This window comes from Mus caroli, chromosome 8 (genome assembly GCF_900094665.2).
Source record: "Mus caroli chromosome 8, CAROLI_EIJ_v1.1, whole genome shotgun sequence".
Lineage (NCBI taxonomy): Eukaryota > Metazoa > Chordata > Mammalia > Rodentia > Muridae > Mus > Mus caroli.
Window position 1 is genome coordinate 118,579,609 of NC_034577.1, and position 23,233 is coordinate 118,602,841.

Consider the following 23,233-nt stretch of genomic DNA (forward strand, 5'->3'; position numbering starts at 1 on the left):
TTCATCAGATTCCCAAACTTACATGAGGCTTGGCATGGCAGAGCTGGATCACAGCCTCCCCTGCTTGGGAGACCAAGCCAGGAACATTGCCAGTGCAGGGGCTGCCTAACTTCTTAGCAAGTTCCTACCTCAAATGTGTGACAGAGTAAGGGATGGTCTGGGAAATGGTTTCATTGTAAAGCACTTGCCTAGCATGTATGGGACTCTGGATTCTATCCCAGCACCATGAAAAACAGGCTGACTTATGCAAATGCCCAGGACCCCTGGCTATGGCCTTTGATGAAATGATTATCTTACAGTGACCAGATGTTACTTAATAGCAAAGTGGCTGTTAGATGTGTACTAATTGAGATTCTGATTAATATTCTGTTGAGTTAAAGAAATGTCTCATTTCTTCCTGATAGTTGTTTAGCTTTTATTCTTTTTTGTTTTGTTTTCTTTTTCTCAGGTTGAACCTGAGTTGAGGGAAAAAAAATGGTAATGATGCAAACAATAAAATTATCTCTCAACTATGAAGCATTTTCATTTTTGAGACCCAGTAATAACCAATTTTTACAATAATGTCCTTGACTATCATAATTGCTCTTAAGTACAAGGGAATGTAATAAAAATCTGCTCTTTGCTTTACTAAATTGACATTAGAATTCATATCACTGTTTCTCGCGTGAATATTCTATGGGAACGAAGTTATTAGAATCTAGGACTTTCCCAGGAGGATGTCTAACTTTCCAGCATATTCGATCTCCAAGAAGGTCCTGTTCTGACTTGGAGATTAAGGTTTTTCTAGGGAGTTTGGGGACTGAAAGCATCTTGGAAAGGTTGAGCTAATGTCCTGCCAAATGTCAAGTACTGCCCTTTTTGGAGGATCTTCGGAAAAAAAAAATGCTGAGCGAGGCACATTAAATATTTCTATCTCCTAGCTGCAGATAAGAAAAACCAGTAAGAAGGCTCAGCCTGGAAACACTTGTTGCACAAATCTGAGCACAGGAACTAGATCCCCAGATCCCATAATAGACAGAAAGAACCAACTGCACATTGTCCTCTAATCGCTACATGTACATGTGTGCATGCATGCACGTGAACACACACACACAGGCACACATGAGCACAAATTATAGGCAAGGGTCACCATATGGGGAAGACCATGCGGTTCTGGTGGTTTTTTGTTTGTTTTTATCTTTGTTTTTTTGTTTTTCTCAGATTGGGTGACCTTATTTTACACATTGTATCCATTGTCCTACGAGTTGTGTTATTTTGTTTTTCTTTAGAGCTGAATAGTATCCCAACTTATATCTGTACTAGATGGTCATTATCAATTCATTTACTCTTAAACAACTGGGTTGATTTTCTACCTTTGCTGTGGTAAAGCAGCAATAAATATGGGAGTGCAAATATGTTTATACTAGGGTGCAGAGAACTCTGGGCATGTGCCTAGGAGAGGAGTCGCTGGGTCAAACGGGTAGTTTCATATTTATTTTTTAGATGGACTCTCCACACTGAGTTTCACAGTCTATTTTAATTAACACCCCACCAACAGTGACTAAGGGTTCCTCTTTCTCCATGTCCTCTCAAACATTTGTTGTCAGGTTTGTGGTGACAGCCATTCTGACTGTGAGGTAGCATCTCAGAGGAATTTTAGTTTGCATTTCCTTGGTGGCTAGGAATGTTGAAGACTTTCTAACATAGTTACTGGCTATGTGGGTTTCTCTTCTCTTCTCTTCTCTTCTCTTCTCTTCTCTTCTCTTCTCTTCTCTTCTCTTCTCTTGTCTGTCTGTCTGTCTCTCTCTCCCTCTCAATCATCTATTCAATTTGTTAACCCATTTGTGGACCGGGAGCTTTATTTATTTGATGTTTACTTTCTGTAATTCTTTGTAAACTCTAGGTTTACAAAGTAAACCGTCTGTCGGAGTGTAGCTATGAAGATTTCCCCCAATCCTGTGGGCTGTCTGTGCATTCTGCCAGTAGTTTCCTTTGCTGTGCAGAAACTTTTAGTTTCACATAGCCCCATCTGTTGACACACAGGGGCATTTCATGTGCTTTTTGAACTTCCAGTAGCAATAATTTAGTGTGGGTTTGTCGGAAGGACAGACCGTAGACCTCCCACGTTATTGTATTGGGAAAACGCGTTCTGAAGTGTGATTCTTCTTGTATTAGTTGCTTGTTTGGTTGCTGCCATAAAATACCAGAGAAAAGCCCCTGAAGGAGGGAAACATTGTGGTGGGAAGGCTGGAGTGTGAGGCAGCTGGTCATATCCTTTCTGCATCCAGGAAGCTGGTGATGAATTCAGGTGCTCAGCTCACCTTCTCCCTTTTTTCTGCCATCTCCTCTTCTAATCTAATCTGCAAACTTCACAGCAGGCATACCCAGAGATCTGAGTGGTGATTCTGCATTCTGTCAAACCGGCAGTCAAGGTTCATCCCCATCTAAAGGTTCTTTTCACCATGGTTTATTCTGACATCTGCTTTTTCCTCAAGGATATTGCATGTGGCACTTTCTTTTATGCAAATGCTGTTAAGGATCAAAGTCTGGGCTCACAGATGCAGACCAGCACTGAGCTCCACCCCCAGCCCGAAATAAACTGTAAAATAATCTCATCAGTAGCTATAGAAATCAATCTTCATGAGTTTTTATAAGACTTGCCTTGAGCCCGTGAATCATGTCGTGAGAGTTGGCCATTTCTCCCAGAAAATGTCTCCACTGTGAGCACAGGAGACCTCTCTGCTTCTCCGATGGTGTTTCGTCGCCTTCAGCTCCAGCACACCCTTCCTACCACACCAGCCCTGTCCATGCTTTGTTCCATTTTTTTTATCGATAAGACAATGTTTGGTTTGTTTGTATCTATGTACTTAAAGAAAATGATTCTAAGTGGTATTACAGTTTTAGTTTCAGGGCTTACACGTCCTTCTGATACTATAAAGTTCAGTGGGGTCAGCAAGATGGGTGAAGATATTTGCCACCAAGAAAGAGAGGTCTGGCTCCTGCAAGTTGTCCTCTGACCTGCGCACATACACTTTGGCATGTACACACACAAACTACCTATATATTATAGGACATGTAGTTTATATGTGGTGGGGATGTATTTGCCAAATGTTTTTCATTATTTGATAGAATCATGTGACTTTCTTTAGTCTGGGCCACATTCTTGTGATGAGCCCACTCAATCATCATACACTAGTATGATTGCTGAATTTTGTATATTAATACTCTGTCGAGGATTTGGCTTTTCATGACAAATATTGGCTTCTAGCTTTCTTATCTCTTTCTCTTCTTCTTAGTCCCTCTCTCCTTCCCCTCCAACCCCTCTGTGTGTGTGTGTGTCTGTGGGTGTGTCTCTTTGTGTGTGTCTGTGTGTGGGTATGTATATGTGTATTATGTGTCTGTTTGTGTATGTGTGTGTGTCTATGTATGTGTGTGGGGGGGGTATGTGCACATGCACAGCTGTGGCATTGTCTCCATATGATATGGGTGCCCTTTCTGGATTCTTTTCAATATGTATTCAGATGTCATTTATGCAAACAGAAGTCTAGTTCAAATATGAAGAAAGGTAAATTCAATAAGACATTAAAATGAATCTAAAATAGTACTTTACAGAAATAAGTCTTTGCTTATTTTTTTACGATTTTGTTTTGGCATGATTGTACTTAAGGTGGGGGCATAGTTTGGTGCTCCTGTAACATGGCGTAATGATCAGATCAGGGAGGTGACTGTTGCCATCTACACAAACTCTGCATTCAAATCCTGCCTCTGCTTCACGGTACACATTGCTGCTAGATGAGGTCACTGCCCTGTGCTGCAAAAGTGAGGTTCCAGCCTTCCTTCCTGGTCATGACTTTGACCTCTCTGTAACCTCTCCCCACCCCCCACACAGCCCTGCCCCAGCCTCTGGTACCTACTGTTTGGCTCTCACTACTACGAGATGTCTGACTGGGCATCTGGTTTCTGTCACTGGGTATGATGTCCGTCCACCCCATCCACACTACCCTAACAGATAGAATCCCATTCTTTACACAGCTGAATAGTACTACTCATTTATATCTATACGCCACATTTTCCTTATAAATATATCCATTTTTGAGCACCTAGGCTGATTCTACATCAAAACTATTGTTAAAAAGTGCTACAGTAAACAAATGGGTTCTCGTGGAAATTTTTGGTGAATGACTCTTGAGCAAATCACTTAGTCTCTTAAAAAAAAAAAAATCAAAAGACAATGTTGAGAGGTGACTCAGTGACCAAGAGAATATTATTATTGCTCTTGCAGAGGACACAAGTTCAACTCCAACATTCACATTGGGTGGCTAAGAGTGCAGGATTCTAAGGGCTCTCTGGCTTCTGTGGGCACCCCCCCACACACACATGTAAATATCAGCAAAGAGGCACAGAAGTGGAATATAAAAATGATAATAAGCCATCAGGTTCATGTCCAAGCCTGGTTTCCTTTGGAGCTGTGCCTGTGCTGGCCTGCTGGGTGCATGCATGGTGATTCTGAATGTTTCAAGAGCCTCTGCTGCAGTGTTTTCCTCAAAGTCTCACATACATACATCCCACAGTAAGGGCATTGTCCCCCACATCCTTGCCAGGCATCCATTGCTCTTAGATAAACAATTCAACTCATAAATCTGTAATGAAAATATTTCATCAACAAAAATGATCAAAATTGAACTGAGAATTATTTTGAATTAGACAATATAAATTATATCAATATAATTTGAAGGGAATCTGTGTACCAAGTCATTTAATAAAATCCTTAAATCAGTAAAATGATTGTTTAAGGTCTTTTTTTTTTTTTTTTGCTTTTATGCAGGCGAGTTTTTTATTTCAGAATTTAATTTTATGGATGACTTTTCTGTCCTTGATCCCAGGATTCCATTCTGTATGGAAAAACCTTACATGAAAACCAGTATGCCTGATCTCAGATCTCCCTGCCATTGACACAAAAGGATACATGCGCTCATTCCGAAGTTTTACAGAACTTCATATTTGGGTGTCTTTTCTTTGAATAATATGTATTCATTATACATATACAGATGATAGAAGATAAATAATTTATATGTAACTTTTAAAAATCACTATTTGTCTTTAAAAAAAAAATCACAAGTAATGCCCAAATAGGGTATGAGTATGTTAAGTATCTAAAAAGCAGTTTGAGACCATGTTATATTCATAAAACAACAGAAGGAGATTCCCTTGTAACACCTAGGACTTTCCTAGCCATCGGCTTTTGACAAGGTTTATAATATCAGGCAATGATTTTTACCCATGGAGCAGACCTCAAATTGAATTAAAAAAAAAGCAGTTGGCTGTATCTATGTTCTTGTGTCTATGCACATATGTGCACATACATACAAATGCCAGAAGTCAATGCCTTCCTCCATCACTCTCCAGCTTATTTTTTGATACATGGTCTTCCACTGAAACTGCAGCTCACTGGCCACCCAGTTTAGCAAACCAGTGAGCTAAACATTATTCTGTCTCTCCTGAGATGGGATCACAGGTGCCTGCCACCATGTTGGACTGTACAAGGGATCAGACTCAAGTCCTTACCAGCAAGCTATTTGCTAAGCTCTCTCTGAGGTACTGTGTCTTCATTTTTTTATGTCAGCTCATCAGTGTGAGTTCACTTTATCACTGAGTCATATGGACATGAACAAAATGATTCTGCTTCCTAGTGTTTATGGCATTACATGGGAATCTAAAATGTGTATAAATTATCACTCATAATACGCCTTCCCCATAACTGCAGGAAACAAAGTGCATCTCACAGCAGAGCTTGAAGTTTCCTGTATCTGGTTCATAGAAAAGAAATTGTTTCTCCTGCTTCAGCTCCAGCACTGTTCTCTTTTTGCAGGATTCAAGCCAAAACTCGAGAGTTTAGGGAGCGGCAAGCCCGAGAGCGCGACTATGCAGAGATCCAAGATTTCCATCGGACGTTTGGCTGTGATGACGAGTTGCTGTATGGGGGCATGTCATCCTATGAAGGCTGCTTGGCTCTCAACGCCAGACCCCAGAGCCCAAGAGAAGGGCATCTGATGGACACTTTGTATGCACAAGTAAAGAAACCTCGGAGCTCCAAACCTGGAGACAGGTAGGTGTTGGCAGCTGTGGCATTGCATCTGTGTCAGCTCTCTGCTGGTTCTGGACAAGGGAGAAGATTGTAAGTGCCTGCTGTGAAATGCTGGTTATATTTACAGCCTTTAAAAAGCCGTTATATCCAAAGCTATTGACTTGACACAGTTCAAGAAGTTTTGAGTGTTTCCCTAACAGTTCCAGGCTAGCTCACTCTGCTCTTCGTGTCCTTTTGACTTGAGGACCTGTCTGTCGTTTACAGCTCAGATCAGAGTCAAGCACAAATATAAGCTGTGTGTTTTCTTCTTGCTAGAAGGGCATCTGGATGAGATAATTAAATGCAGGGACATTCATTTGGATCATGACTTATAAGGTCCACTTTTGAGGTGGCCTAATTTTATACTATGAAAGAATTAGTAGATATGAAATATAGTGCATCTCTTCTATAAGAGGCTTGTTAAGCCATCAAAACAGCAGACAGAATGCTGATTGTATTGTAATGGTTCTCTAGTTATTTAAACATTTAACTGGATCTGTGAGTCTGTAAGCACTGGCATACACTTATTAAGGCTCTATGTACTGCTGGTGTAGTTATTTCAAATGGCTATATACATATTTCAGATTTTAGCTGAAACAATCTTAGATGGATCTTTTCCCACCCCTCCCTTTATATACTCAAACACCATATGGAGTTTAGCTTTGAAGAGAATAATTCTCATTTCCTTTCATATCAAACATGTGCACACTATTGTCATAAACAATACGCCAATCGTGTTATGAAAGTCGCTTATCGCTGTCTATGGCAGCTGGGCTCTGTAAATTATAAATGGTTTTACTTAAAAGCAGTGTTTCTGAGACATTTATGTGCATTAGGCTCGCCTGAGAGGCTTCTGAAACACTGAGTATTTTGATGCCGTAGATTAAGGGTGGAGTCCAACTTCAGTTTCAAGAAACCCCTGGTTGATGCTGGTCTTGCAGGTCATGGCTTCCCAGTCCTCTGAAGGACACAGTTGGGAACTCTGGTGGTGATTTCTTGCCACAGTATTCTCAACAGTCCTTGCTTTACTAACTGACATAGCCAGTAACAGTCTTGCAAATGCAGAAAGTAACTTCTGGCAATTACAGAAAGAAACATTGTTTTTAAAAGTAGCAGACAGGAACAGTAGCTCCTGAGTGAGCGCATCCCAGGGAGATGGTTCTGACCATGCACCTCTGCAGTAGTTTACATTTTTCTTGATTATCTCGGAAAATCTATTTAACATTGACTATAAGGAGTGATTTCTCTAACACAAACACTTGGGGTCACTCCTGCCTCTTCCCTGTGTCCCCCAGAAGGCTCGTGTGTGTTTTAACAGATACACTCAGGAATGTCAGAACCCAAGAATGAAGTTGTCATCAGTGGCAGTGACATTTTCTTTAAAAGCTTTTTGTCTCATCGCTGCCATGATTGTGGAAGCTGCCTGCAGAAGGTTAAGTGCCATCTCACGGACATCCCTCTGAAGCTGCTTTCTTGAAAGAAAGGCCACCAAAACACTAGCACTGCTTGCTAGTGACTCCTGGGGTGGATCTAGAAAAAGATGGCCAAGGAATTACTGATGGCTGATAAATTAATTATCTGCACATAGCTCACACCAACTTGAGTATCAGGGAAAAACAGGGAAGGGGCCTATAGTAGCTACAGTCAGGGAGGACCCTCCTGCTCCTCATTGCCACAAACACCTGCCTTAAACCTCAGGGCTCCAATCCCTGGCCTTCTGCCAGACCTTAAATGGGATTATCATATTCAGAGTGCACCCCACTCTTGTTTACAGCATCTAGACCTATAGTCTCCATGCCCCAATTCTGCTAATCCCAGTCTCTAACAGGCCCCTGGCTCATGCCCACCCACAGTTCACTTTACAAGGAGGAGTCATGCCAAGCAGTGTGTATTTCTGAATCACACCTTTGACACTTCTTTCTTTCAAGCCCCTTGGCTTTACCAGGAGGGCCATGATTTATTTTTGCAGGCAAAACAAGAGATCACAGACACTCGCTAATCCTTTAATGCTACATTTGCAGAGAATAAGATATCCATTAATGACTAATGGTGTTGCTACTTTTAGAAATGGCCTTCCTTTGTGCCTGTCAAGCTTTTTCTCGCCCACCTGTTAGTGAATATGGACTTGCTTGGGAGCATGGCATCTCCCCATTGTCTTTCTTGTTGGAGAGAAAGCTACATAGAAAAGCTATTCACTCTTGGGTAGTATAGAAACCATTTTCTGAGGGAAGGCAATCTCTTGATACTGCTACACTGCTGTAAATCGTTGTGGTTATATTACTTAAATACATATAAAGATAAAATGGGACTGAAGTCCTGTGTAGGACCACCATTCATTAAATAAAACCTCAGTCTTTATGAAGTTAGACACAAACAAAATGACAAGTCCACTGCATTCCAGTGAACTGTGTTAACATGGCCAACAATATAATATACTTTATTAGTGCATTGTGACCCCCAAAAATTGATACACTGGGTGCACACCTGCTACTGTTGAGTGGAGGAAGTGCCGATGCCTTTCATCCATCCCTTTCTCCTGATTCCTTCAGTGCTCTTGTGAATTTGTGGCCCACAATCTTTGGCTGAAATTTCATATTGATAAATCATTTATGACATCACCTGGTTTTCACTATCATTAAGTTGAGGCATTTCCTGGTATCTTTCTGTTTGTAAAGCTAAATGCAGACAGCAAGTTGTTTTTAACGTGCCTGCAAGGTGATCTAGAATATGCCTACGTGAACTTAAAGAAGCAATCATTCTGATGGAAATATGAACCTTAAAACTACCTAAACAGACATTTCCTCCAGTGGATAATGTACAGGTGCTTGTCGACTGACTAAATGTCACCAAAGTTTGCAATGGTTATATGTTGAACTTTGCTATGCAAATCTCTGTATTCCGGGGGAATGGAGGCATTGCTAATAATCTGAAATGTACTTCTTAGATTTTCTTTGTTCAGTTGAAAAAGGCCATCCAGAGAATTCATTGCTCAAAACAATTTGATGGATCTCATAGCCAGAGGTGTAGAAGCAACATGGGAAGTATATTAAAAGTGTCACAGTTGGGAACACTTTCCCAGCTCTAGATATTGTATGTACAGTTATGTCTCAAAATGCACTCATGCCGCTTTTTTAAGTGCGTCCATGGGTGAATTCGTGCCTATGTGCATGCCTTAGTCACCTTCCCTTTATTGCTGTTCAGTTTTGTGCATGTTAATTCTGCCAGTGTTTCCCTGCATGCCTGACTGTATCTGCACATGTGCTGGTTCCCAGGTACATATTAAAGTCATGGTAGACTGCCTTTTAGTCTTTTTTATGTCCTTGGTAACATTTTTACTTTTTACATTAGATGCATGCTAAGTAGGTAGACCCTAATCTCTCTTCTATAGGAATAATTAGGCTTAGATTTACCATAATGTTAAGATGCATCTTACTTAGTCTAGGGACTTTGAAGGTTTAGGCATGGCCAGTGGTTCATTAATCCTGTATTTCCCTGATTGAGATGGGAATTTCTTTTGTTGGCTGGTGTGTTTTGGTTGGCCAAGACCCCTGTGCCTGATGAAGCATATATGACATATTTCCATCCTTCTCTGTGCTCTGGAAGACATTACCAGTTGCCTACCTACCCAGTACCCACTTTCTTCTTTCCATTATGGAGTAAATCCTCGTTTTACTCAGATAGGTAAGTGACAGACTCAACATTTCGGTTTCTTAGATTAAGTGTGACTCATGTGACAGTTATAACTACTAAACATTGTAAGCATCTGGGCAGGTGGGACTTCCTGTAGAGTTAGTTTTTCGGTTTTTTTCCCCCCTGATTTGGGAGTTGGGAGGAGAGAGAATCCTGTGATGGAGGCGCTCTCTAGCACATCTGAATTATAAGGCTACTTGGGTTTGCTCTTTAGTGGTTCCCCCATCCCCCACCCCCACCAGATCTTGGCTAGGTGCTCTAGGTTGGGCTTTACTTGTAAACCCTGAAGGGAAAGCTACGTGGAAATATTTCCAGTCATAACTTGCCCAGCTTGGCTCCTTGTTGAGTTGGAAAAAGTCAGTCTGTTGTTTAAGTTGCTACTTTGAGATTTCTTTTTCAAGCAGCTGGACACTAGGTTGGTTGGATATAAGGAATTGTGTACAGAAGAGCTCAGAGAGAAGCCCTGCCCGCCTCCTCACCTCCTCCTCATTCCCTGTCTCTTCTTGACTGTTCAGGCTCCACTTAGACTCTTGACGTTTCTATCTACATTAGGTAACTGCCCCCTCCCCACCCCACCCCCCAGGGAGCTAGCAGTAGGACCCATAATTGTAACTGACAAAGATAGACTGTAGTCTAGGGCTGAAACAACTTCCATTGGAGAGAGTAGTAAAGGCTTGATTCTCAGTCCATGGAATTCAGCCCAAGGAGCAGCCGGGAGTGAATCCCTGAGAGGATTGTGGGAACCATGGTGTTAACTATGCTTGCTTCCTGTCCTCCAGGTAGTGAATTGCTGTTCACCTACACAATGTAGGCTTTTCTTAAAGTAGGGCATGGTGAGAGGTTGAGACAAGGTCTCATGTATCCCAGGCTGATCTCAAACTAAGTGGGTAGCCAGTGATGATTTTGAACATGTCAGCCACCTGCCTTTACCTTCCACATGTCGGGCATGTGTTGCCAGGTCCAACTTATGTAAGTGCTGGGAACAGAACCCAGGGTTTTCACATGCTTGGCAAGAACTCTACCAAATGAGCTACGCCTGCAGCTCTCTCTGTACAGCATCGCCTTTGTACAGAGAAAACCTCTTTACAAGCTGATATCTGAGGAATTTGTTTCACTACTGCCAAGCTGCCACATAGGCTGGGTTGTAGAACAGTTGTCAAATTTTAGGGTGTGCACAGAGAACCCAAAGTACTCTTTCCATCTCACCATGAATAGTATTAAAGGTTTATTTTTCAAAGTGGGGACTGTTCCCAGAACTGACTGGGAAGAAGGGCTATAAGCCACTACAACGACCTCTCCCAGGTATGCCGATCTCATAGGAATTTTGATCTTAAAGGACTGCCTAATCACCGTTTACCCTGGTTGTACCAGGTATACAGGTGAACCTTGTGGCTTTTTGGTGTCACAAGTTCTGCAACTGTTATATCTTGTTGATGAAGTGTGTCCTAGTTAGGGTTTCTACTGGTATGATAAAACACCATGACTGAAGGAAACTTGGGAAGGAAAGGGGTTGTTTGGCTTATACTTTTAGGTCCATCACCGAGGGAAGTCAAGGTAGGAACCTGGAGGCAGGAGCTGATACAAAGGCCATGGAAGAGTGTCACTTACTTACTCGCTTACTCCCCATAGCTTGCTCAGCCTGCTTTCTTATAGTATCCAGGACCACCAGAGGTTTAGCACTGCCCACAGTGAGGAGGGCCCTCCCACATCAGAACACTCGCTAGTTGATTTCTGTGTAACTGACTTATCCAAATTGGGAACACAAAGTACTTGGGCTATCGAAAAGAAAATCGTGGGCCTCTAGCATGAGCTAGTCACTAACATCTGTTCATCTTAAGCTGTGAGGGAGCGACTATCATCACCAGACACAGCTCATCCCATTTGGAGTTCACCTTGATTAAATCGTTTTATTAAGCCACAGTCTTGGTTTTTTTGTTTGTTTGTTTTGTTTTGTTTTTTTGTGATACTATCCCTGTACTTCCTGCATCGTTTTTGACAGCACAAGGTTTCTTTTCGTACAAGTTACACAGTCCCGTGTAGGACGTTTGGGAGGGCTCTGACTAGTAACAGAGTCCTGCTGTTTGGTAAGCTATGGTCAGTAATGTTCTTTATTTACTTGGGGACACCATGCAATCTGCATTTGCATTCAGATACTGAACTCCGAGGCAGCTCCAGCGGACATTTGCTTACTGTCATCGTGAAGTCATTTGCCACCAAAAATGCATTGTCCTCAAATATAATTGAAATAAAGCAGGAACTATGCTGTTACAAACCTAAATGCAGGAAAATAGTAGGCTAGACTCCCTGAGCTTGCCTAGGACGTCTTAATGGAAGCATAAATACCATAATCATGTGCTTTTTGCATGCATTTTACCATGAAGGGAAAAATGCCAGTTTTAAAAGGAAAGACCTTTGTGAACTTATTTCTCCCTCCCCACTAAGACTGGAATCCTGTTGAGTCAAAAAGAAGTCTGGTAGACACAGAACAAAACTAATTTTCTGAGATACAGGCAGTTATTAAACGTGCGCCCTTTGGAAAATGTTGGGTCATTTAACACAATCGCATTTGCTATTCAAAAAGTCAAATACTGCTTCACCTTCGCTCACTGTTATTTATCTCTGCTTTTCCTGAAATGTGAGATGGTAATCTTGGAAGGGCTTGAAAACTACCAGTGAGTCTATAGGGGCCTTCACTGTCCTGTGTGCCATCAGACCTGGGCCTGTGCCTACAGAGGGTCTGTGCCTATGGCCACCTGCTTCTTTTTGACTCTGGCTGCTCATTTAGTTCTGACCTGTGCCCATGCTCTCCATTGTACCACTCTCTCAGGCTCCTCCTCAGCTCTGGGGACAGAACCTACCCATGCCTGCACCTGACTTGTTCCTGCTACTTGGTTGCTGAAGGTTAGCAGCTCTCGTTCCCAGTCAGCTCTGGGAAACTAATGTCTTAGACTGTTACCAGCATCGTAGTCTTCTGGGAACGGAACCTTTCATCTGTAGCACATGGCAGGCAGGTGCCTGCGAGTTTGCCAAGCTAAGGAATTCAGAGTCTCTTTCCCTTCTATAGCACTGCTTCAGTGGCCATTAGGAGTCTCTCAGCACTCTCCTTGCCCTCTGTATCTGCAGTCTTATTCTTGACAAGTCCATACTTCAGCCACTACCTGGGGTTTTGAACCTAAAATAAAATCTGACTGTGCCTTGTCTTTATTTGAGGTTATTTTTTTATAGCTTGTGCCCAAGATATAACCTGCTGCCCTTAGCATGGGGAATTGGCTTCCTCGGCTTCTGGGTTCAGGCCCCTCTTCTGTTACATCACATTGGTTCATGTCTCTTTGCTAACTTATTATCTCTACCTGACCTCTTTGGTCCCAGAATAATGACTCTGAGACTTAATTGTTTATGGATAAATGCATAGGCCATAAGCTTGGGCTTGTTCCACCCACAAGCTCATAGCTCATAACTTATATAACCCATTTATTCTAGTCTATGTCTGCCACATGGTTGGTTACCTCTCCTCAACTTCATGAGTCCCACTTCCTCAGAGTTCAGGGCAAATCTCCCACTCTTGACTCTTTCTCAGAATCCCCTCCCTCCCCACCCCCTCTGCTGGATATCCCACCTTTTATTTCCTGCCTCTGCTAATAGGCCTTCAACTTTTTATTGAAAGGTGATGCTTCCACACAAAACGTAAGAAATTCTCTCTACAACTGAAAGTGTAAGCGTATAAACTTAATAACACCAGGTACATAGGCCAGCTATGTGGCTTTTTAGTGGTGCAAGTTCTGCAGTGGCTATATTTTGGTGAAGAAGAGTGTCCTAGTTAGGGTTTCTGTTGGTATGATAATACCGTGACTGAAGGAAACTTAGGAGAAAAGGGATTATTTGGCTTATAGTTCCAAGTAACAGTCCATCATTGCTGAGGGAAGTTAAGCCAGGAACCTGGAGGCAGGAGCTGATGCAGAGGCCATGGAGGAGTGCAGCTTCCTGGCTTGCTCCTCATGGCTTACTCAGCCTGCTTTCTTATAGAACTCAGCGCCATCATCCCAGGGGTGGCACTGCCCACAGTGAGCTGGGCCCTCCCATAGTCACCATTCAAGACATGACCACCAGCTTGCCATTGGCTAGTCTGGTGGGGAAATCATCTCAATTTTGGTTCCCTCTTTAAAATGACTCTCACCTGTGTCAAGCTGACCTGAAACTAGCCAGCGCACAAAGTGAGCAGCTCCCATTCAACCAAGCTGTCGATTACAGCTAGAGATCCTGCAATTAAAATAAAGGCTGAGGTGACACAACCAGCTCAACAAATGAAACTGTGAAAGTAATGAAGCCATAAATAAGGTCATGGCTAATCTTAAAGACATTTTGTTTAATTCTTTTTGTTGATTAACGTTGCCTGAAACCACAATTTGTTTGTAGAAGTAATCTGGGGTGGGGGTGGGGGTTGTTTATTTATATATTTATTTCTGCCTTAGGGAACACTTACATATTCTACAGAAATGTGAGGCTAAATGAAAAAAACTATTTTAGACTTTGGTAATCATCAGTAAATTGCCCCCAGCAGACTGTACTCATTCAGTCTTAATGTCTTTCTTGTCACAGGGCCCTGAACTTGTGGGCCTTTGATGAGCTATCTTTGCTGCTGTGGCCGAAATCTACTTCATTTGTGTGGCACGGTGTTTTATTTTAGTGCCTTGCACATCTTAGTACCCCACTTTCCATTCACTGTGGTACAATAAGCCATCTTTCTCTTTCTCCCTACCCCATTTCCCCATCCCTTCTACAATCCAAACTCAAGGCTTTAAGTGCCAATCTTACTGGTATTTAGTGATCTTGGGCTGCTGTCATTTCCTCTTTTGCTCCTGCATAAGGATGGAATATCAGTCTCTTATTAATATAAATTCATGAGGATTTATGTGGAGCCCTGTGGTGAGACGCATTTTCAGCTTCTTGGGAGACTTTATCGAGCCCTGAATCCACAATCCATTTTTAAATTAACTCCCCAGATGTTCCAGGGCCCTTCCTTGGGCTCTGAAGTCCTCCCATAGATGTCTGATTACCCAATGTTTCCGTCTTCATTCTTTCATTTTCCATGTTCTCTTCACTGCTCAATTCTGTGTATCTGCAATAATAGCACTAATTGGTCTAAAAAGAGGTTTTTCTTTTCTAATCAAAGAATTATCTGGATTATCCATAGCTCCTTTCACCCAGCTGTATACATGAAGATATGGAAAGAAAAAAACTTCCTACATTGTTACAGGACAGATAGAATGGATTTCCTAGATTATTACAGGACCTAAAGATACATTTTGATACATTATATAAAGCAGATTCAAATGTTAAAAGAATAAATGTATGTTAGTGTACAGAAATGTTCCTATTCTTTTTTGAGACATCGACTTATGTAGTTCCAGGTGACCTTAAACTAGCTATATAGCCAAGGATGACCTTGAACTCCTGTACCTCCTGCCCCTACCTCCCAATTCCTAGGAACACATTCACTACTTTGTCTAATTTATGAGGTGGGGGGGTGGGGGGAATCAAACCCAGGCCTTTGTACATGCTAGCTGAAGGCCCTTTACTAACTGGGTTACACCTCCAACCCCAGAAATATATGTTCAAACAGTCAACATTTTAAAACAGGATTTTGTATATGGCTTTGCCTTTCATAATCATTTTTATCCCTCAGTCTTTAAATGAGCTGTGTTACTGAGTCCTTAGGGACATAGCAGTGTTCCCCTACTGTGATGGTTTATTGGTTGTCAACTCAACAGGATCTAGAATCACTCCCCAGACGAATCTCTGGGCATGTCTGTGAGAGATTATCTAGATTAGGTTAAATGGGCAGGGAAGACCCGATGTAAATGTCGTTGATGCCATAGCCTCGGCTTCAGTAGCAGATATGTTAAAAGGAAAATCAAACAGATCTTTCTTTGCTTCCTGATTGTAGTACAGTGTAACTATGTCTAAGGCTCCAGCAGCCATTAGATCCACACATGGTAGACTGCCCTCTTCAACAGTGAGCCTAAATGAACCCCTCCTTCTTTAAGCTGCTTTTCTTTTCTTTTTTTTTTTTTACTCATAGCAAAATACACTAAAATAACTAATACCTAAATAAAATACCTGAGGATCATGGGATTGTCTCCAGAGGAATTCCTTTTGGAGAGAGGGGTGGCTTTTTAGATTTAAGTACGCATACAAACCATATGTGTATAGAGTTTACACACAAATTCTCATTTCACTATTTACTTTTGCTGGCATTCATGATGATCTCACCAGAGAAACCTGCTAGTCTTGTGCAGTTCAGGGGCAGGTAACCTCACTAGGACATGGATCCTCTCTGAGTTTGGAGCAAACCCAAAGGAAAAGACAACCACGTGTGACTCAAAGCAAAACTGTAAACAGTACAAATGATATAAAAGTACTAGGTTTCTGACAGGGTAAGTTTACCTGGGCCATTGTGACTCTAGGCTCAAGTCCCTGACTGCTGAAGTTGAGAGGTCGCATAAGTTTAAACATTGCCTTTGTAGCAGAAACTGAAGCTGACCAAGGACAAACAGACTGGTTTCTAATGATCCTTTTGTCTCCTTCTCTCCTTTATCCTGTACATTTAAGCTCTGGGATGATTTAAAGGCTTCAGTGCTTTGAACAAGCCCGAACTCTAGGGCTTAGCTGAGAATTCCTGGAGATCCAGGCAGCTCCTAAAATGCTATTCTGTCATGGCCTCGTGCCAATAATTACGGATAGTGATGTGGATAGCAATGAATAAGAACCGAAAATAACTACATGATTCATGTATGTTGAAGATAATAGAGGATTTTTTTGAGGATGCATTTGAAATGGCATGAGAGAAACTTGAGTGTAAGGATGAGTAGATTTGTATCCTTGCACAGAAATGCATACTTTGAATAAGTGTCTTTCAACTGAACCTTCAGTATTTGGTTTTGCTACCCTCCCCATCAGCCTTCCCCCCTAATTCCTTAGTGTATCCAGACTGCCTTCTAAGTTCTCTCTCACTGTCAAGTTGGACCACAGGGTTCATTGTGATGATATGAGATGTGATACTAAACAAGTTGACCCAGTGGCAGAAGCCTGCCTTTCTAAGAGGTTGTGATGCCTGGGCTGTGTCCTCAGTGGAGGAGAGCTGTTGTGTATATGGGAATGGGGCTGAGTTTTGAATGGAAGGTATTTAATTAAAGTGGAAAATTCAGACCTTCCTGGTGTGTGTCAGGTTTCCATGTCTGTGACAGATAAACAGATCGTCAGGTTAAAACTAGAAGAGGTTGATTTGACTCTCAGTTTTTGAAGCTTCAGGCAATAACTGGGGAGACCTAGTGCTTTTAGGTCTTTGTGAGAGACCCTCACCTCCTGTCAGGAGGGCAAGGATAACCACACTACTCATAGCTGGGTGTGGAGCAATAGGAAGGGGCTAAAGGTTGTCTTGGTGTCACCTTCTAAGACAAACTCCCAGAGAGCAGATCCCACTCAGAGATTCCAGTACTTCCCAGCAACACCATAGGCTGAAGACCAAGCCTTTTAAGATGTCCCTTGGGTGACACTCACCTAAACTGCTCCCAAACTGATCAGCTAGGCTGACTGGCTAGTGAGGCCCAGGGATCCTCCTGTATCCACCTTCCCGGTCCAGGCATGCAGTTCCCTCCACCACACCCACATTTTATATGGGTGCTGGGGATCTGAACTCAGGCCTGACAAGCACATTACCTGCTGAGTTACTGTCCCTTTCCTCCTCCTCCTCCCCCTCCTCCTCCTCCTCTTCTTTTTTCTCATTTCTCCTCCTCAACCCATTCTTCCTCCACCGTCACAACTACCACTAATTCCTCCTCCTCCTCTTCTTCTTTTTCCAGCTTTTATTTTATAGAACAGCGGTTTGAATCGCACAATAGTGTTAGCCTTGTTGATGGACAGGTTTGATATCCAACACCCTGCCCTGATTGTAACTGATCAGGATGTGAGCTAATTTTTTAAAACGATCAATGGCTCTCTGGTTATTTACTGAGATTTCCTTTACGGCTAGTATCCCTTCCTGACTTTCATGTCTTGTCGATTCTTGAAAAACCTTTAACAGCCAAGGGACGACCAGTGCTACACATACATATGCCCGTGGGTTGCAAGAAGTTGTGCTCCCAAAGTGCAGAAATTATGATTAAATTAATGTTGCCACTTTCTGCAGACACTGCCATGGGAGGATGCAGGGCTGACACACATGGAAGCCATCCGTCCCTCCTTCTCCTCAGCACTGTAGAGATCCGCATGTCCAGCTCTGCAGAATGCTTCTCAGGCACAAATTTCCCTCTTGGCTCTTTCCGGATCCTTCCCATGCTTGCCCATTTTGACCATTTAAGTCTCAAGTTTTCTGTTTGGATTTCTGCTGGAAAGCCTCCGTGACCCACAGTGGGCAGAAGGGCAGCAGGTGAAGTTGCCAGGGAGACAAGGCAGGTGACAAGCTGGTGGGCCTTCAAATTCTGGGGGTCACAAGAATTCATCCCTTGAGAAAGCCCAAGCCCAAGCGTTGTGACAGAAAATGCAACTTTCTCTAGAGCGCTCACCTGGAACATGATTGTCTGTCTGAGAGGGGCCATCTCTGTGGCCACAGCAGCTTGGGAGGGGGTGGCGGGGGGTGGAGGGGGAGACAGGCAGAGCCAGAAGGCATTGTCTCAGGAAATGCAAATGATTTCCAACTGTGTGCTTGCCCACTCCTTGTCCACCTTCCCTACATTGCGTTTCCTGCTAATATTTTGACATCACACCATGCGCGTGACTTTGTTCCATGGTTTATCATGTCCAATCTGAGTTAAGTTGCAAATCAAGCAGGGGGGTTTAAATGTCTGCTTTGTTCATTGTTATATTCCAATATTTATATGGCATTCATGTATGTTTATATAAATTAAGAAATGTGGGTCAGTGAGCTGGCTTTGAAGACTAAAAGCTGACAAGACTGATGACCTGAGTTCAATCTCCAGGACCTACAGATAGAAGGAAAGAACTGACTTCTGTGCATTGACCCTGACCTCAGCATGTCCACCATGGTACACACACACACACACACACACACACACACACACACACACACTGAGGCAGATCTCTTCTTATGACAGCTTCTGGAGTCTGTCTGCATATAACCACAAAGGGTCTTTTTTAGAAACATAAACATTTTAGTTGTTAAAGTCACTTTTTATTATGTGCCTGCCTACAATCTTAGCTACTCATAAGACTGAGACAGGAGGGTCTCTAAAGCTCACAAGTTGGAAATCAGTCTGGAAAACATAGCAAAACCCTTTTGCTTGTCAAGAGTTAAATTCGTAGCCCTTGTTGGCTGTGGGGAGCTCATCTCATTGGCAGGAGACTGGATGTGATGCTCAACCATGTGATATGATGTGGTATGCTGTTGGTACTGACTCCCACAGGCCATGTGTGACAGGGTGTGTTCATTGGCCTGTGGTGACATTGGGAACTGGGGGACATTAGATCTGGGGCATACTCTTCCTCTCTCTTCTCCCAGGATTCCATGAGCTGGTCTAGCCTCCTCTGCTCTGACCAGCAGCACAGCGTCTTCATTCTTGAGTTCTAAGGACATTTGGAAGCAAAATCGGTGGCTGAGTTGATTGCTTTTGTCTGTTATATATGGTAGCTCTGTGCATATTTTTAGCATCTTTCCTGTGTAAATGCTTGCTTTAGATTTCTCTGCTTTGAGTTTTGCTGAGACAATTGATGTCTGCTGCTCTGTACCAGCGTTGAAATACTCGTTGCTGTGGACAGTTGATTGATCTCTGTGATTAGGAAGCAACATAATCTGCAGTAATTAGGTATAGTCTTGAAGTTGAATAGCCTACAATTAATATCCGAAACAGGAGGCTCAGGTGCACAGGATTTGGTGTTAGAGGACGCCAGCAAAGGCTGCAAGATGGGCTGAGCAGTTTCTCCTGAACCTTGCAACGCTTCCTGCATGCAAGACTTGCTTGAGCCTCTTCATCAGATCCCTCTTGGCAGTGTGGAGTGAGTGTTAGCTCTACAGTCTAGCTAAATAGTATCAGTGTTGTAAATGCCTTGTGCTCATATATGACAATTACTGCAAATAATATTGAGTGTTAATAACTAGGTAATAACCTATTATAGGTCCTTTTTTTTTTCCTAAAAAAACAGGAAGGGTTCCGGTTTGGACACAACACATGACATATGAGAAGACCACACTTTATTCTCATAACTATGTCTTTACTGCCACACTGGGTCTGCTCATGTGGGTGGGTTCAGCTGCCTTTCCTGCCTTTAAATTAGCCCCAGAACAAGCTAAACACCCGTCAAGGGCTAAATTAATAGATTTGGGTTGTTTTAATTAGCTAGGTGTGATTTAAAGGTTGCTGAAATCAAAAAGGCTTATTCATTTTTCATCAATAATCATTTGCCTTAATATTTCATTAGAACCTGCTGGCTTGCTGGCTTCCTTCTGGGCTTTGATTCATTGTGACTGCAGATAGCATGTGCTCTCCCTTTCCTCATTCTGTACCATATACTTTCATCTCCAAGACACTGTCAAGATGTTTCCAACATTCGTCACTAATTGAGCATACTTTAAAAAAAATTGTACTAAAGTTAAAAATTCTAGGCTCGCACTCTCTTCACTATCGTGTGTGTGTGTGTGTGTGCATACACACACACACACACACACGTGCTTCGGGAGTTTCTTCTCATCATTTGAATGGCTAATAATGTTTACATTTTTCATTTCACATGTCATGAGAGTCAAGGCCAAGTCCTTTGTCATAAGTGTCAGGAGGGACTCGTGTTTGAACCCCACCATCATGGGAAAAGAACAAAGCATCTCGTGTGTGACACTTTGGGTGACACCTCACCCAGCACATGTGCCTGGCCTCATGAGCAGCTAGCTTGCCATGTCTACTCTGGTTGGAGCAGCTGTGCTGGCATCTTCAGAGAACTGTGGTGACACAGGGAAGCTGAGCGATGGGTCTCAGAGTACAGATGTCTGTACAGAGCGGAACTTTCTTCTAGAGTCAGGTGATCCTGTGAACAGTGCACTCAGAAACAGGGACAGGACATCTGGGCTAGGGGAAATCTAGCAGAGATTGCTTAAAGCCCCAGATTTCAAGTACTTTTCACAAAGCTCATGGATAGTAATGTCTCATGTTTGCTGAGAGCAACTAACCTAAAATGTAGAATCACAGTGTAGACTGAGGTTCTGTCTAACACTGACAGTAAGAACAAGAAAATAAATAGGCAAGAAAATAAATACATGGACACTTTCCATTTCCTCCAGACTGACTGTGAAATACACCGTGTTTTTACAGCTATGCTGACCAGTTTGTGTGAAGATTATTAATTGCCCACTGTACCAGACAATGCTACTAAGTAAGAATTGCAAACTGTCCAGAAATAAAGATTTGTATCTTTTAATTTTTGATAAATGCATTCAAAAGCAAATATATTTACTAATCTGTTACCCTTTTTAAAAAATTTATTTAATTCCCAGATAATTGAATATTGGTCTACCTGTATTAAGAATTCTGTTCCAGCAGTAGTGACACATGCCTTTAATCCCAACACTTGGAGGCAGAGGCAAGCGGATTTCTGAGTTCGAGGCCAGCCTGGTCTACTTAGTGAGTTCCAGGACAGCCAGGGCTATACAGAGAAACACTGTCTTGAAAAACCAAAATTAAAAAAAAAAAATTCTATTCTAAAAGTGTGTCTTAACTTTAAATCTAGCACTCAGGAGGCAGAAGTGGATAGATCTCCATGAGTTCAAGGTCAGCCAGGTCTACATAGTGTCTAAAATAAAAAAGGAACCTGGCTGAGATGAGATCGCTAGTGAATTTGCTTGCCTTGCAAATAAGGATTTAAGTTTCATCTCTAGCACCCACACAGAAGCCAGGTGTATTGTGTATGCCTTTGTAATCCCATCACTGGGGAGATGAAGACAGAGGATCTCAGTGACTCCCTGGCTGGTCAACCTAGCCTCCATCAGTGCCAGACCAGTGAGAGACCCAATCTAAAAAAAAAGGTGAAGAGTGTCTCAGGTTGACCTCTGGCCTCCCCAGGAATGCCCACAAGAACATGTGCACCTGCATACACATATGCATACAACACAAAGTCAAGGAGGACCAGCACACATACACTCGCTGCTTAGACTGAGGACCACCAGCAGACATACACAGGACCACCAGTAGACATACACTCGCTGCTTAGTCTGAGGACCAGCACACGTACACTCGCTGCTTAGACTGAGGACCAGCACAGGTACACTAGCTGCTTAGACTGAGGACCAGCACACGTACACTCGCTGCTTAGTCTGAGGACCAGCACATGTACACTAGCTGCTTAGACTGAGGACCAGCACACGTACACTCGCTGCTTAGACTGAGGAGGATGGTTCTCTTACTGGCTGTACTCTCTGTAAAACAGAAAGTTCTTTGTTCTTATTGTATTAGAGTCGTATGACTTGCTTTGTATGACTAGGTATGTTGTAATCATTTTAGTCTTCTGATACTGTTTGGGATTCCTGGAAGAAGCTGTAAGGCAGTTTACAAAGTGCCCTTTATTGGGCCTGGCCTTTATCCTTAGGACCCCCTCTGCCTGCCTTTCCCACTTCCAGAACAGCAAGGAGTGAGCTCTACCAAAAGTGGCTTTAGATTCGGATCCAGCTCTGCCCCCCTTTCTTTTGGTTGTTTGGCAAGTTCTTGACCTCTGTGGGCCCTGTTATAATCATCTCTCTTTCTCCTCTCCCATCCCATTGTTGGAGCATATGTCAGCTGTGTCCTGCTTTTTATATTTAGAAAATCTGGTCTTTCTAAGCATGCATTGTGACCACACGGGAAGCTAGCAGACTGAAAGAAGTACAGGCAGTCATTCTGATGGTAGCAGTCTTCCAGTCTTCTGGGAGAACAACAGACGGACTTAAATAACACAACCGGTTTTATTGACCATGCTGTTTATTTTAATAGCTGGGCCAGAATGGTTTGATTGACTTTTTAAAAATCTGGTATGTGTTTTGCCATATGGACAAAGCCGTATCTGAAGTGCCAAGCTAATAAGCCTTCTCTTCCCTGCCAGTGAGCCATGGAAGTTGTTAGCAAAATGTTTTATCTTGAATGGATCCATTTTCCAAGATCTTGGTAATAGAAGCCCCATCTTAAGGGATAAAGTGCAGCTTGTCTTCCATCAGTCATGGAGAATTTGTTGCATAGGCGAACTATACACAAGCCCCATGTGCAGTGGTTGGAGTTTGCCTACTGTTTCCCCAAATTTGCTCATGCCTGAACTTGCAATGTTCTCTTACTTATTCCCAGGTTAATTGTTAAGGACTAAAGCAGGCTCATGAGGATTTCTGCAGGGCTATCTTCATACATTGCCTCGGATTGGTTCATTTGCAGTCACATGACCACCCATGTATTCCAGGTTTATAGTATACTCCCCTCA

General features: G+C 42.6%; 1 protein-coding gene across 6 annotated transcripts in view; it reads left to right on the forward strand.

Moving 5' to 3' along the window:
- Pard3 (par-3 family cell polarity regulator) overlaps positions 1-23,233 on the forward strand; it is a 542,245-nt gene that overhangs the window by 400,962 nt on the left and 118,050 nt on the right. For all 6 annotated transcript variants that reach the window (XM_021170616.2, XM_029480762.1, XM_029480764.1 and 3 more), the window contains one exon: positions 5,849-6,085. In XM_021170616.2, coding sequence (XP_021026275.1) covers positions 5,849-6,085 — 237 coding nt within the window. The remainder of the gene's footprint in view (positions 1-5,848; positions 6,086-23,233) is intronic.